At 37.9% G+C, this 16,077-nt stretch overlaps 1 protein-coding gene across 2 annotated transcripts in view; it reads right to left on the bottom strand.

Annotated features, from left to right (window-relative positions):
- DIDO1 (death inducer-obliterator 1) overlaps positions 1-16,077 on the bottom strand; it is a 56,175-nt gene that overhangs the window by 16,199 nt on the left and 23,899 nt on the right. For both annotated transcript variants that reach the window (XM_010569533.1, XM_010569534.1), the window contains 4 exons: positions 2,447-2,912; positions 1,333-1,492; positions 507-623; positions 170-277 (listed from right to left, as the gene is read on the bottom strand). In XM_010569533.1, the coding sequence (XP_010567835.1) occupies positions 170-277; positions 507-623; positions 1,333-1,492; positions 2,447-2,912 (851 nt within the window). The remainder of the gene's footprint in view (positions 1-169; positions 278-506; positions 624-1,332; positions 1,493-2,446; positions 2,913-16,077) is intronic.

Below are 16,077 nucleotides of genomic sequence, written 5' to 3'. Positions count from 1 at the left end.
TTGTTGCACTCCTTCAAACCAAAAAGAAAAATGCTCATAGCACACCTAGTAGGTAACAATATCCTTACAGTTCATTGAAACAATCTGCACTTCTGCTGAGAAATCTGAGGCCCTAGTTACCATTTATCTCCCTTGATGTCTTCGTGCTGAAGCAACAGCCAATACTTACATCAGAATCGGACACTGGGGGGGAATCTTCCATATTTACAACTGGTACATGTTCCCGTTTTACAGTTGTTTTCTTGATTTCATGAGATTTGCTTCTTGACTCTATCATCTGAAAGAAACAAACCCAGTTTTGTAGAAAGTCCACATTTTTATTTTATAATTTTATTCTGTACTTTGTTATTATTTGGCTGGTGGTAGAGAAAAAGCATATTGAAACTGAACATGACTAGTATTTCATTATGAAGAAAACAGTGCGTTAACATAATATGGGTGGTACGGGTTGGCAAACTCACTCCTAATTTGTATCTAAGGACATAAAGGAAAATTATGTTACTTACTGCTTTAGCTGGTTTCTCTTTCCATACAGACAGTTCTTTAGATAAAAGTTCTTCTGGTTTCATTCTCACTAGTTTTGACAGTGAGATTTCCTCACGAAGGACACGATGAAAAAGTCCCTGAAAACAAAAAAGACTTTGTTGCCATGCTGAAGAGAACCTGCTTGGGTAACTAACAAGATCTGCAGTGCTGAATAGGCAAAACTTGTTCTAGTTTCCTAATTCCCTATTAAAAATATTGACTACTTATAAGCAAATTTGGAAAGGTGCAGCAACCAGAAAACAAGGTGGAAATAAACACAAAGAATGAATTTTCCTCATTATCATCAATAACTATCAATATAACTGAATAGGAATGTCAGAAGTTGAACAACTGTTTCATATCTATTGTAGAAATTTAAAAAAAAAAAAAAAAAGGAAGGAAATTTCAAGTGTTCTCTAGTGAATATTTTCATCTGTACCAGCATCATTTTTTTTCTTTTAAAGCATAAATATGATCACGTACATGGGCAGTATCCAAAACATGCTACAGAACGTCGCAAGAGGAGAAATTAGTAAAATCTGTATTTATTTTAAGAAAGCCATTCTGTAAATAAATATTTCACACCAAATGCCCAAACTTAATACATACACATGACCAACTAAAGTAGACTTTGAACTCCTACTTGGATTAAAAAAAAAATTTAAAGATTTGAATGGCTTTATAATAATCTTTTATAGTACAATTCATAAGTCTTTATCTTGAAACTCTTGAGAGTGCAGTTTGACATATCATTAAAAACCAAAAGTATATTTCAGTATATGTTTACTGTTTAAGGAAATTCCAAACCTGGTTTTTGGGGTCCTTGAGATTGAACATGATGCTACGGTATTTACTCTTGTATCTGTTGTCCGTAACTTGGAACAAATTAAACATCTCCTTTTCAATATTGAGTGCTATTCTCCCTACTTCACTCTCTGTCATGACCAGATCATCGCTATCATTGACTCTGTTAAAAACAAAAGAGGGTACGTGCGTTTATGTTAGGCATGAATCTTCAGGTAGCATTCATAAAAACTAGCTTTTCAGAGGAAGCTAACCTAGGCTCCTCCTTACTCAGCGAGGACTCACGACTCCTTTAACAGACATCTCAAAGCCAAAGTCTGTCTCAGGACCTTGAACTGTGAACTATGGCAACCTTTCACTACTGCCCACAGGCAGCCATGGAAGACAGCCTTTGGGAAATCAAGTCAGCCTTTACAACTACTCCTGCTCATGGCACTGAAGTTAGCAGTTTCTCTGCTGTGAATGGCACAGGGAGCCCAAGCACTTGAGTTTTAGCCCTAGATCCTCCACTGTGAACCACACTTCCATTTCAGCTACAATACCAGACTGCAGTGGTCTATAATAAGCCTGGACAGTTGGCCTTGGCTTTAATAATCATTGTGGGAAAATCTGCCTTTTGTTTGTTTGTTTTTTCTTTCTTAAGTGATACAGCTGTCCACTGACCAGGGTTTGTTGTGGTTCATTTTTATGTTGGGAGGGGGTGGAATCTCTACTTCAGTAAGCCCTTAACCTTTCATTTTATTTCCTGTACTATGTTCCCTACAACCTCTACATCCCCAAATACTGCCATCATCAGATTTTAAAACTTCAGATCACCTGCATTATAAAAGCTTCTATGCTGTAATTGAATTCTTCAATTGTAATTGCCTCAATATAAATGGAATAGTGAGGTTTCTTTTTTTTTTTAAAGGCTTTTTCACATGCACATTTATTTTGTATCAGGATTTTTTATTTTTTTTTTTAATATAAACCTGAAATGCCAATTACAGTTGTAGTAATTTGTAGTTTAAATTCAATCCCTCAATATCCCTTATCAAGACGTAAGCAAAACTCTGCAGCCTAAACATTTACTTCTAGTTGTAGCTTCCTATATAAAATAAGTGCTTTGAACTCCCACCTCTTCCATAAAATTTCTTTTAGGGATCGTCGAATATTTTGTCGAATCTGAGAGTTGGGTTGTGACTGCACAGGGCTAGCTGATGCTTTTGCTTGGCTACTTCCAGATGCAGCAGACATGGAAGACAGTGAAGGCTTTTTGAGTCCTCCACCCAAACTGGCAGATGTAGCTGGTTTTTTGGAAACTGATGAGCCATGAGAAAGAGATGAGTGTTTTGAAGGAACACTGCCTGATGAAGGAACACTGCCTGATGAAGGCCAAGGTTTCTTGGGAATTACACCTTTGAAACTTCCAGCAGGTTTAAGTGGTTGCTTAGTTAGTGATGTGTTAGAGAAGGATGGGGACTTCTTTGAAGGAAGATTTTTAGTGAGAGAAGACGTCTGTTTCTCCATCATAGATACAACAGCTTTCTTCGATGCCGATGAAGGCTCTGCTCTATCTTCATTCCTTTTCTCTTCCCTTTGAGCTGTTAAAACAAAGAAGAAAATACAATATTAAAGGCTTAACTTTAGAACTTCCTACTCATGAAGACCAGGTACCAATCTATAATGAAAAGTCTGTGAAATGACATCTCCAGAGAATAACTATCAAATAGGCAATTTAAGCTATTTACTTTCACTAGCCTTTTAAAAGTAATTTTTAAAACCATCCAGACAGAGGTTGACATAGTTCTTTTGAAGAAATTTGTCTTTGATCCTTCAGAGAGTACTTTGTCTCAGAGGCTGACTGAAGAGTTTAAAGGAGTTCCATTTTGGCTGTAAAAGTTGAATATTTCATTTAAAACTACTCAAGAAAACTGGAAAGAAAAAAAAAAAAGGAAAAAGGCACCACCTTCAAAGATTCCTGAGTGGGATTTCATGGTTAAGCTTCAAATACACCTCAAACTTTCACGGATTTAAGAAAAAAAAAAAAAAAAAAAAAAAAACAAAAAAAACCACATTTTGCATTTAAACAGAAAAATTCTCATAGCACCTTACAGAACCAGTTTATTACAGTGTCAGATATGATTACAAGAGTCCATGAATGTGAAACTGCATTAATATTGCTTTAAGCTTAGTATTATTGAAGTTTAATAAACCCTTTCACCCAGGTTTTTTATTTTAAAGAGCAAAGATAGATGAATTATGTAGCACAGAAGTTGCTCAAAAAGTTTAAATACATAATCTACTTGGTTGCTAGCATGAATATCATACTGATGACGTTGCCATAAACTATTATTAGATCTTCCTGTTCAGTTCCTAGCTAAATTCTAGATTTATAGAATAATTAAGCATTAATATTGCTGCTCAAGCTGTGGCCATCTAATTCCCACCACTCTCAAACTACTCCATTCACAATATTCAGATTTTCCATTTAATTTTTTTTTTCCTAATGTCAATGGAAAAATTAATACACATCATACACAACAAAATTTACAAAGCATAAGTAAAATCTCCAGTTTCCACACTTGTTGAAGTCATACTTGCACAGGACTTTAAAAGCAAGCATTTCTTTAAATTGCGTTTCATCTGTCCACCTTCTGGCACTGAGAGGAATAATTCAACATAGCAAAAAGAGCCAAACCCAGAAACATCCCCCACCCCCAGCAAACAAAACATCATTTATAAGACATTAAAGTTACAGTGGGCTAACACTAGCACATTTATCCTGACAGCTCAAACAAGGAAGGGTTCTGAGGGAAACTACCAAAAAACAACTCCTGAAATACAATTGTTTCAATTAGAAAAGCCAAGTTTTCTCCCAAAAAAGCCTTTTTTTCCTCACAAATCTGTAGACAATCACTGACCAGTTAACAAGTTAATTTTTAATCTGATGGTTTTAGCTAATGAAGGTTTGTAGATGAATTAGCCCAGAAGCCCTAGTTGCAAAATGCAGACACTTCCTGGGAAACATCCAGGAATTAACTTTTGATAACTTTACCAAGGATGAAATGGACCCTCTTCACCTTCCACATCTGCAATAATGAGAGCAGAAATTACTAGGAAGGGTCTAAATTGCCTAATCTGTCTGTTTTGAGATGGACTTGAAGGGGACAAAGCACTCCTGTGAAGTCTGGTTCAAGATACCCCACCAAGCAGTGCAAGCTTCCAATGCAAACATCCCTCAAATCGGGGAAGATCTGGAATGCTTAAGAGACATAATGTGATACTCCGGGAGGAAATGGCCTTGCAACCTTTCTTCATGCTCAAAGTTCAGGTACCCCCCCAAATGTTAGCACATGCTTCCAGCAGAAAGATGCTCCTAACCCTGGTTTCTTTAAATGGGCTCTTACTGCTGGCAGTTTCACCACAAATACAGAAACCAGTGGTTAAGATGAAATAACACTGTACTTGAACTTTTGTAAGGCTAAGTATAAGGGTGTGTGCTGAACTTCTGCTGGAACACAAGGAGAAGCAGCCAGAAGATCCAGAAACACTATATATTTATCCTGAGTTTCCTTTTTCCTAGAAGTATTTTACAAGCAGACACCTTCCGGAGTTTTTCTGAGATTTAACTATTTGAAGTTTAAAATGAAAACAGCTGCGATAATACATTCAGTCATTTCAAAGCATGTGAAGACTTTGCTATAAAGTAGATTAAAATTATTACTCTCACACTGTTCCCATAGCTCTCCCTAGAGATTGGTCTTGATTACTGTCAAGAGACGGAGCTAGGGAGACCGTCCGTGTGACTCCCAATGTCTCTCCTTACATCCCCACCCTCCCCTACCCCACTAACACTATTCCAGTTGTCAGGAGGGCTTTGGCAATCCTGGGGCAGGGGGGCTGGAATTGGGAACTATTGCTGATGTTTTTTGTTTGGCCAAATTCAGCACCCAGAACTTATCAGAGGTAAAAAGCCAACCTCTTTTGAGTTAATAGTCTTGAGTAGAGAAGGCGAAGATCCAAAATGTGTGCACTGGTAACACTGCAGGAATTACTCTACTTCCATTCTCTTCTTCCTGGTTTATTGCATCTTCTGCACAGAATTGTACCTTTTCAGGCAGGTAGGACAGAAGCACGTTTCTGTGACTCATCATGGTAAGGCAGGACAGCACAGCTTGGGTTTCAAAATGATGACGGTGAAATTCAGTCCTCAGTGCTAAGACTTTTAGTTCTTTAGGTTTACAGCAGAAGTATAAAATATGAAATTCTAAACTTGTATTTAATCCTCTATACACTACCTTTTTAATCATTAGTTCAAATTAGTTAATGAGAACTACATTGATAAAACTAAAAATAGCACAAAAAGTTTTGTGTCAATCAGATGTTGTTGATATGTTGATGAGAACTATATCCACACCACAAACCTCTCTATGTTACACAGCTATATCATAGTAAGAATACGTACTTGTAGAATAAATAAATAAATGGTACTAGTACAAAGGTAGATCGAAGTTTCCAGGGTTGAAGGGCAGCAGAATCAAAAAGGGTCCAAGAAGAAGGATGCAGAAGCATCCTTTATTCTGCAAGCTGATATCGTGACTATTTAGAAAGGTTTCCAAAGAAAGGCGTGTAATTCTGTGCTGCTTTAGCACAGCAACAGAAGATGCGCAAGAACTTCATAAGCTTCATAAAGTTTCAAACTACAATACTACTTTATACCAATTAAAACTGTCCACTTAGCAGTACCTGTTGATTGGAGAAATTGATGGTACAGATTTTGTATGTACTAATTCAGTCACATGTAGGTCATTCAGTGCTTCAGAACACCTACCAACTACTTTTGCAAATTTACAGGACACATCACTATTTGAAGGACAGTCAGATCACGTGCACATTTTGACAAGGAATCAAGACTACTTAAATCCTACATACGCAAGTAACTTTTGATGGCTGTAGTGGAACATTATCTAAAAAACCTCTTGCCCTATTTTGACTATGAGAAACTAGAATTTTTGTCCTATCAAGTTTTGGTCTTTAGTGACAAGATTAATGTGCTGCCACATAATTTGGCTGAACCAACTCCCTGTGTCATTAAAGGGGTCTTAGATCCAACACACAGGAGCACCCAGCTGAGGGAGAGGAAGGAGCAGGACTGCCTTTTCTGGTGGGAGCTTGCTCTTCTATTGACTTAGCTGCAACATGGGCACACCACAAAGCTTACACTATCTTCTGATAGGTAAGAAACTATAGCAAGTATTATGTTTGGAATAATTAATTTCTATGTACTCTTTTCAGAGCAGTATGCCAACATGTGGAATTTAACTTCTAAACAGATGCCACAGTCACTCAGCAAATCGATGGGACGTATGATGGAACAGGTATTCTCTCAGACCATGGATTTCAAATTGCTTGGCTTTGCAGTCCACGAACAACTTGAAGATGCAGTCAATGCCTACTATACATACTGGCCACTGTATTTTATACTGTGATGTTGCCGGTCCTTTTCATCAGTAGCTCCAGCATACCTACAATAAACATTCTTAAATTTAAAATAAAATTAGAGAGATGACTACTGAACATTAGACTGTCCAGCCTAACAGAATAACAGGGAGTTTCACCAGAGACAGAAGATTAGTGCCAGAATAAGGCATTTAGTAGCTCTTCTATTTATTTGGCACTTTTGAACACACAGGTGTACCTCCCTTGGCTTGATGTTAGAAATGGTATTTAAACCAAAACAAAACATTAATTCCCATTTCCCCCATTTTGTCCTGTGAGCCACTTATTAGGACAGCAACAGGATTCTTACTGACTGAAGAGGCACGGGCTAAAAAGACTGAGAGGTTCAAATAGAGCTAATGAGTCAGCTCATTTCCAGAGTGAAACCCAATGAATCCTCTAGCAAAAAAAAGGGCATTCCTTGCAAGGCTTAAGAAATAGCATTACTATGGTATGTTCACTACAGACATAACTATAATATCTCCCACTAGATGTCAACAGATACAGAAGCCCTCCCCTAAGGAAATTCCCTGTGAAGCTAAGCCAAATAATACAACGTGCAGCTAAGAATGGAACTTCTGTAAGCAGCGGAGGACATTAACTGCTACATTATCTACTGTGTTACAGACAAGCCTGTTGAAAGCCTGATGGTTACATATCCTTCACTTTTGTACATCTCAACATTGATGTTTCAGCATTGTTAATGTGGCTGTTCAGGCCTAATTTAAGAATGATTTCCAGTGTAGTGCTGTTTTAATTTTGCATGAAGGATTTGCGGGATGCGCTCGTATCATAATCCCTTACCTACACTGGGAGGCTGTGTTTTACACCACCAGCATGGAAAGGGAACTTTGCTCCTCCTCTGATCTCAAAAATACTTCTGTAGAGCATTCAAGTCTATGCTGGTTCTTCCCTCTTTCCCTCTCCACCCGATCTTTCTTTGGAATAGTAGCTTTAGAAAGCCACTTCAACAGTACACCACAACCCTTAATTTAAATAGAAACTATCTCATTTGTGATGGGTTGTTTGCCCAGAGACATTATCTAGTTTTTCCAACTTTTAAATACCCGAGGAAGTGTGCTATTACTTTTGTTTGTATAGTTCTAAAATTATTCAAATCACACATTAAAGATCTTGCTCTAGTTGATGCTAAAAGTTTTAAACGATGCTGCAGACAAACCATAGGCAGTTACACTTCAAGAGTCTATCTCATAATGAGTCTGTAAGGCTCAGATTTTTTCCTTTGAAAAAATTTTTGCAAAAAAAAAAAAAGGCATCACAGCTGCTACTACTACAGAACACTTTTTTAAAAAAGATTTTTGTGAAAAGTGTCTTGCAGCCATGCAAGCGGATTGTTTGTTACATAGTACCAATTATGAGAAGTTTCTCTACAGAATTAAGTCTGGCATAAGGCTGTTCATACACCAGAACTACTGTCTCCGGTGTCCAATATCGTCTTAACATTTCCCTGTGTTCTCCTCCATCTACACTAATCCACTTTTTTCCCCAGGATACTATTCCTCATGGCAGCGTGCGGAGAGCACAGGCTGATGGCTGTGTTGTCTTGTCCAGCTTGCACAGAACTTTCCACAGTGGGAGCACTGGCCCAAGGGAGCAGGATGCTGGCAACCCAACGCTTCAGAAGACGCTGCCTTGCACACCAGCGAGCCTTTACAAGCCCACAGCATGGAGGCTGGTGAAGCACGTGCGGGTTCTACGGATATTTTTCACGCTCCTCTGTCACTAAAACAGTTTTAAGAAAAAACCCACCACCCACAACTATGAAATGTATGCACAGCATACAAGTTTGTGTGGCATCAACAGTGAGAACGCTGGTAGTTAGCATGTTTCTGCAAGAAAAAAAAAAAAGAAAAAAAATTCTGTAAAATTCCACAATATGAATAAAACCTAAGAAGCAGAGTACAGGTACTTGTGATCCACGTTTTAAAGTGAATCATTTACTACATTTAAAAGAATTTTTATGTCCTTTCAAAAAAACCCAAAAACTAATGTCAAATTAGAGGGAGGAAAAAACTCACACTAGTGCAGCTCTGCAGTTGTTAAAAAAGGAAAAATACCCGTTAGAAGGTATTCTCCAATAGCCTGTGCAAAGGCCAAGTAAATATGTATTTTGAGAAGAGCTCATCTCTAAAGATCTGCAACAGCACTGGCCTTTACAGTGGCTTAAACATTTGATAGGAATGCATATGTGAAAAGACCAGGCAGAAGCAATAATCTATTTAGGAGTTCACAAAAAACCCAGCCAGCATTTTGTGTCACTAAAAAAACTGGCCTGTGAAATTGTCCTGTAAAGTTCTGTACAGTCCTGCAGCTCCTTCTTGCTCAGTTGCAGGTACCTGCACTATCCCATTTCTCTGTGCAGTCGTTCCAGCGTGCTGCAGCTGTCCGGTCTGAACACTACAAAAGGTGAGGCAGCCCGTTTTGGCACGTATGACAGCAGAAAAGGACACGCTCTTGGCTCAGAGAAGATGAAATCTCTCAACCCTATTTGCCAATATCTGAGAATTTAAGAACTGCATTTTTCCCTTTGTAAAACTGTCGAAACAGGGGATGGGCAGGACTTCCCAAATTTAAAAGTGGTGGTGTTCCAACAGCTTCCCTTTGCCACTCAGCCTCACTATGTCCTAAATGGACTTGTCCAATGCAGCTGTGGTATGACCCCTTTCTGCATGATTCGTGACAGAAATAATCTTAACAGAGCAGAATTTAAACTAACCCCTCCACCCCAATGCAGTGGCCGATACCAAACTTGAATCCATGAGTTCTTCTGAAGTGAAACCTTTTGATGCATTATCTAACTTAAAAAACTGAACGAAATACATGGGCGAGCTGGTGCTTTAGATGTCAGTTATAAAGCACTCTACAATGGGAGGTTACTTACCAGTTACGAGATGTTCCTCAAAAGCAGCCTTTGCATAGTCACACTGCTGGAATGCATGCCTGACATCTCAGAGCCTCAGAAACTTGTCGAAGAGTCAATCCTGTTTGGTGCCACTGAAGCACCCTCTTGTGGCACTGAACATTCAGTGCCCAAGGCTGTGAAGGTGAGGTGTAGTTTGTAACCGCTTCAGTTCCACGACCGTTCAACTGTTGCTTTCCTGAAACCTGTTTTTGCTAGACTTTTTTTCATTGCCCTCAAAGCTAGCTTAGCATTAGTTCTAAATAATTCAAAAGTGTTGAACTATTCTTAAATAGGTTTCGCTGTTATTTTTTCACTGTTAATTGCCTATGGAACAATGTGTTTGCTTCCACTTTCAAGACTTTATTATCAAACACTATAGTGTTTCAGAGGTGTGCCCCCTGCCCTGCTGTTTTTCTTCAAAAGCCTCTATCAGTTCTAATCTGCACCACAATGAGAAGCTCGTAATAAAGCTGCCTCTGTGCCAAGCCCTTACATTCAGGCACACAAAGAAAGTAAACCTGTCTTTAAAGTTAATTAATTTAGGAAACTCTGAGACAAGGGCCTTTTCTGTGGTGGTGATTTGTTTGCATTCAAGCCAAGGCTGTAGCTATGCTCATGCAAATCTGTAGCTTAGACACGCAAAGCTTTTGTTTGTTTTAATCTACATGAAATTATAGTGATTTATCTGATCTACATTAGCCGACTGCATCTTCACAACTACACCACTCCCGAGTGAAAGAGGCAAAAAAAAGGCCTCCTTATTTTCCAGACCGTTCATGGATTGGTATCATCAGTCCTTGCAGGGATAGGCCATCTTCAGGTTCCAAGGTCAGTACAGATCACACAGTGAATCATCAGCACCAAGATCAGCAGCAAAACTTGACTCCAAAGTGCAAGTGATCACCTCAAAAAATCCCTTTTATTTGGGGACTAGCAGAGAAAGATCTTTTTCACTGGCTATGCAGTCAAGTGAGCAAGTTCAAAGAACTAAAGTAATATTAGTAAAAGAAAGCAAAACAGCAATAGAGGGTGGTGAGTTTTTTTAATCAAACTTTCATCACTTTCAGTGTTGATGACAAGAGATAAACCACCCTAATATTCATAGTGCATCCGTAAGTTGTACCAGGTTTCTGCCCCCCCCCAACCCTTCCCCTCAGCAATGGTTCCTTATACTGAAGCCACGCACCCATTATGGCCAGAGTGCTGGCTTTCTGTCGTCCAAGCGCCTTGGGGGTGCTAGGTGCTTGAAGGCAAAATAGGAAACATGCCAGGAGTAGGGACCAGCCTTCCTAACTTAAGAGACACGGCAAAAATCTTCATGTGGCTGACAGCCACAGGACAGATGTTAACATACCTTGTAGAGCAGAGAAGGGGAGCTCCAGTAGTTCACAGGCAGGAGATGATAATTGCTCCCCAAGGATCCCACTGCTCCTTTTAATTGGCTGCGTCCCAGGGAATGTTGGCTTCAGCAGCCACTACTGGTCTGCCTCACTCCACAGCCAGGGTTCAGATCATGTGCCAGCACAGCCCCTGCCACTCTCACGATGCAAGCTCAGCACCGGAGCTGCGTTACACCAGCCACTCCTGTACTATAATCTTTCCAAAGCCAGAAGATCTCCAACATGAATTTCTCAGAAGTTCTGGCAGACTCATCTTAGGTATTCTGATCATTATTTGGTCTGTCAGCAGCCTTTCTGAAAACTCCCCTAGTTACAAAGAGTTAAGGCTAGACCTACTTATACAGCAGCCACGTGTCCCAGAAAATGGCCAGTAACGTAAAATAATTTTTTTTATTCCCCTGGTACTACTCAATACTAATTGCCTCTTAATAAGGGTCTACATTGTAGAACACAGCATTAAGCTTAGCTTTCAAGGAGTTAATTCAGATGCCAGAAGTAGTTTAGTTGTAACAGTCTGGAACTTGGCACAGGCTAGTTTTTCCTGTGGGGAAGCACTCACACCAAAACAAAGGCATCAAGTTTAACTAGTCAGTCCTTGCAGACAAACATACTTATGACTTAAGAACAGCTCCTCAGTTTAAGTAAAATATTTTTTAATAGTTAAGCTAAACCAACAGCAGCATATCCACATACACTGCACTCAGTTGAATAGTCACAACTTAAGCTGGTACAATCTTGCCCAAAGAGAAGCATTATATTCGCACTAGTCAGTGTGCAAACAAGGCCTTACTTTTTCCTTTTTGCAATGGTACTTACAGCTTCCTACACCACTATTACCTCCTGAGCCGTAACTCCTGTCTTGAGTGTACTACATTTTCCTCCTGCTCTATTTATAGTGGGATATTTTCTTTCTTTCCTGCCTTCATACTGTTATTACGGAAAGAAAAAAAAATGACACAAGAAAAAAAATACATAAATTATATATGCTATAATCCTAGCATTTTGGTATACACATCACATTTTCTGATGATGGGCTTCCAGTATCACTGTATTCCCTTTACAGTGTCTTCATATTTTGATAGAGGTGTATAGGAACAAAGCAGTCCAAGTGACTTTTGTATCTGGGACCTTTAACTGTACAAGCAGGCGCTATTCACTTTGTGAATAGGTCTTGGGTGTAGAAAAGTTTAGCTGCAGAAGAAAATAAACTGAAAGGGGATAATAAAAGGAAATTTGTATCACCAGAGCCAGGGCTCCTCAAACCTGGCCTCCCACTTCCAGGAGGTGGCAGCGTGAAGTTGTCTCTTTGTAATTCACTGCTGTAAAAAGCAGGAGAGGTACCAAAACCATTGTGCTTTTCTCTTTATGAAATACTTCCCCTTTGAAGTGCCACTCATGAACAACTTCTTTGAAATACTAGCACCAAATAACATGTTATAATAGATAGCTGTAAGCTCGTACTATTTATCTGCCTACAGTTAAGTAAACAGAAGTTTAGTGGCTTGGTGTGCTTTTTACTCATAAGTTCTGCCACAAGAACTCTCCTGTGCGCTTAGTTACTTTTATCAATAAATGCAGTTAAGATGTTTAAGTAGCTTTAACACCTGAGTTCAGTAAATTACTGGTTCATGTATTTCTTCTAAGTCTAATAAGGTAAGTCAGCTGAACTTCAACAAAGATTTGAAGCACTGATGAGTACTTAAGCATACTTATAACTGGACAGTTTCAAAACTGGGATACCACAAATGTCTATCTTCTTTCCCACCCTTTTGGATTCGTTTTCTATTTTAAAACTGCTGATACATTTGCTGCTGACTTCTATTTGGCAATTAACAGCAAAGATATAGAAAAAAGTCTCTTTCAAGTTTTGCTCTATCAAGCAGAAACCTCAGTTCAGGTGCTTCATATATATACATTGATACTGCTGATAAACCTCTGCATCAACAAACTTCATGTCTGAAGTGTTCTTTTACCCCCTTTTTACAGGGCAGCAGTGCATATAATGGACAAATATTATTACAAATGCAATACATGATATCATTTAGTGTAAAACTTGAAGTGTAAAAGCTTTCAGCAGAGTAAAGCAGTGGACACCAACTGCTTTTGTTGTTCCTTAAGGAAAAAAATGTGCATATATTATGCTGTTTAAAGTTTGTCCTCCTCCAGTATAATTAAAAATAATGCTTCCTATTACTGTAAAATGTATGTTAGTCTGCTAACGAAATTCAAAACATTTCAGAAATCATTTTGGCTGGTGCTTCCCCACAAACACCTAGGTGATCTTACTAGATAAAACAAGTCTGTTTTGCTTTTGTTATGAATTTTACATCTCCTTAGATATGACCTAAATATTGATAATTAACACTAGCTCACATGACAAATTCAGGATTTCTATCACAACTTGAATCTCTGAACAATAATGTTCCTAAATCTCAACAATCCATATACTTTTATCAATTTGGAAGCTAGGATGGCTTAAAATTCAATATAAAAGGTTTACCACTGCATATTACATTAATACCAATTTTCCTAATGAAATTAAAAGCAACATTTCTGAAAGGGAATGTGACACATACCTAATTTCCTCTTCTATGTGTAGTTCAAATACTGACTGCAACTTTAAAAGTACTTGTACTTAGTATTCACTTAACAAAGCAAGTTCAAGGTATTTCCTACTGTAGTTATTAAATGAATAAAAAGGATTACTTTCACTGGAACATCAAGATGTAAGACAGTGTCATTAATCAGGCTCCAGATTTTCGTGTACAAAATCACTTCCAAGTACAGCCCTAACTCATCCCCAGAAAAAGCTACAGAAAAAAAATTATGTAGACACACAAACTAATGGAGTAACGGAGGAAAAAAAAAAAAAGCTGCTCTATATAACTGCATACTACTAGCACCAAGTGTCCTTTCTTTTCTTTTTTAAATGCAGAACAGGTTGGGAAGAGAAAAGGGGGCTTGGTGGCAGGGCTTAGATGCATATATACTACATGCCCCTATCACCCAGCACATCCGTAAGACTGGCTTGATTTTCTTCTTGCTACTAGTGAAACTACTGTCATATCTAACAACAAAATCTTGTATCTGACAAGTACAGAGTAAACATATAAAGTAAATCCATGTCTGAAATATGATAAACTGACTGATGGAAAGAATATTAGAGAGAACAATTCTGCTAATCGTGTTAAGTTTCCTTAATTCCTAAAGGGCCTCGTGCACTGAAGTCGCAAATAAGGATTTGCAGAACATGGCTTGAAGCTCTGGGAGGATGCGGGTGGTATTTTGAAACACTGTATATGGAAGAATCCTGTCCTTAGCCTCCTCTAGGTGATCTTAAGTCCAAATATTAGACACCTAGATGCCTGAACTAGTCATCTTAAATGTCTTTCATAATCAATATTCAGAAACACAGATTTCTAAACAGAGGGTCACTTTGTTCTGAGATTAGTGTCTAAAACAGATGGTATGCTTTGTCCACTGAAGGTGTTTTTCTTGATAGACTAGCTCAGTCTTAAAGAGTTCTAACTTTTAGATACCCTAATTGAAGTGAGATGACTCTCACGAATTTCCGTAATGCTGTAACTTCTATGTTTTTGAAGAGCATATAAAGATTTGTTACATAAATAAAATCTTGTAGAATACTCTTAGAAGATGATGCAATGGCAGCTTCTCAGGAAGATTACAGATCAAACCCATCCATCAAAAAGCAGGACAATTTTTTTCACAAATACACAACAATTTACCTGGGAATTTAGTAATGGCACAGAGTCCCCCCATATTAGTACAACTTACCTTAATAATAGCAATCCGAAGGTCTTCCTTGCATTTGGTACGAGAGTTCTTCATCACACGAACTAGGCTGTTTTCTGTTCGTTATTAAAGTCTGGTATATACACATATTTTTGAACTAATTTAAAAATTTAGCTACAGGAATCTGATTTTCTACTGGAATTGGTTAAATCTGTATAACCACCAGTGTGGTAAAACTTAAGAGCAACACCCCCTTAAAAACCAAATTTGTTGCCTCAAAACGTGTATTCCTGTCTCCTAGAAAAAAACCCCTATAGCAATAAGGACATTTTAAGTTATACGGTTATATGGACACTTGCAATTATATTGAGATAGAAAGTGTCACAAAGATTTGACATGTAAAATAAGCTCTTATAGTTTCATTTACATCTTTCTCAATTTTAGTTATATTTAACACACTACTGTTTCTGACAAAAAAAGCTACAGTTTCTTTAGAAGCAGCTTAAAAAATGCAAGTTTGTAAAAATATGTATCTTAAGAGTGTACTATAAAAAAGGCACAGGGCCCAAGTAACAAAATATGCAACAAAAAATGCAGGGAAAAAGTATACCCATTTAAACATTTGATGTGGGTAAATACAATTAAAACATACCTAGGAAGTCTACTGTGTGCTATAATAATAAACAGCAATTTAGGGTAGCTGGTGTTCCCTCAGTGTTTAAAAATTACATCTAAAAAAAATCTCATCTAAAAGATAAGTTATAAACTTAACAGTTACTTTACATAGAATGTATGTGTTTAATAACTAGGTTTATTTCTGAAAATAAAATGTAAATTGGCTAAAGTGTGGTTAAGAAAGCTGTAAGAACTGAATTTCTGAATTCATTAATCTTCAAGTGAGTAAACATCAGACACCAGGTCATGTGTTTTGTAAATGTGAAATGTAAGATTTCATCTGAAGTTCCACCGCTGCATTATAAAACTACTTAGCTGGAGTCAATCAAAAAATGGTCATTAGCAGAAAGACTTGTTCAGGCTACAAAGCAGTATTTACTTACCTTTATATGAGTTACAAGGATGCTATTCAAAACCTGCAAAAATATGCAAGGCAATATCTCTGCCTAATATCCACTTAAGATGTGTTCTTGTGTGTGTGGATAATGTGTGAAGTATGAACATACAAATAGACAG

The sequence above is a fragment of the Haliaeetus leucocephalus genome, unplaced genomic scaffold (genome assembly GCF_000737465.1).
Source record: "Haliaeetus leucocephalus isolate CR32 unplaced genomic scaffold, Haliaeetus_leucocephalus-4.0 Scaffold273, whole genome shotgun sequence".
Lineage (NCBI taxonomy): Eukaryota > Metazoa > Chordata > Aves > Accipitriformes > Accipitridae > Haliaeetus > Haliaeetus leucocephalus.
Note: the sequence above shows the minus strand (reverse complement) of the source record. Positions and strands in the feature narration are given on the sequence as shown.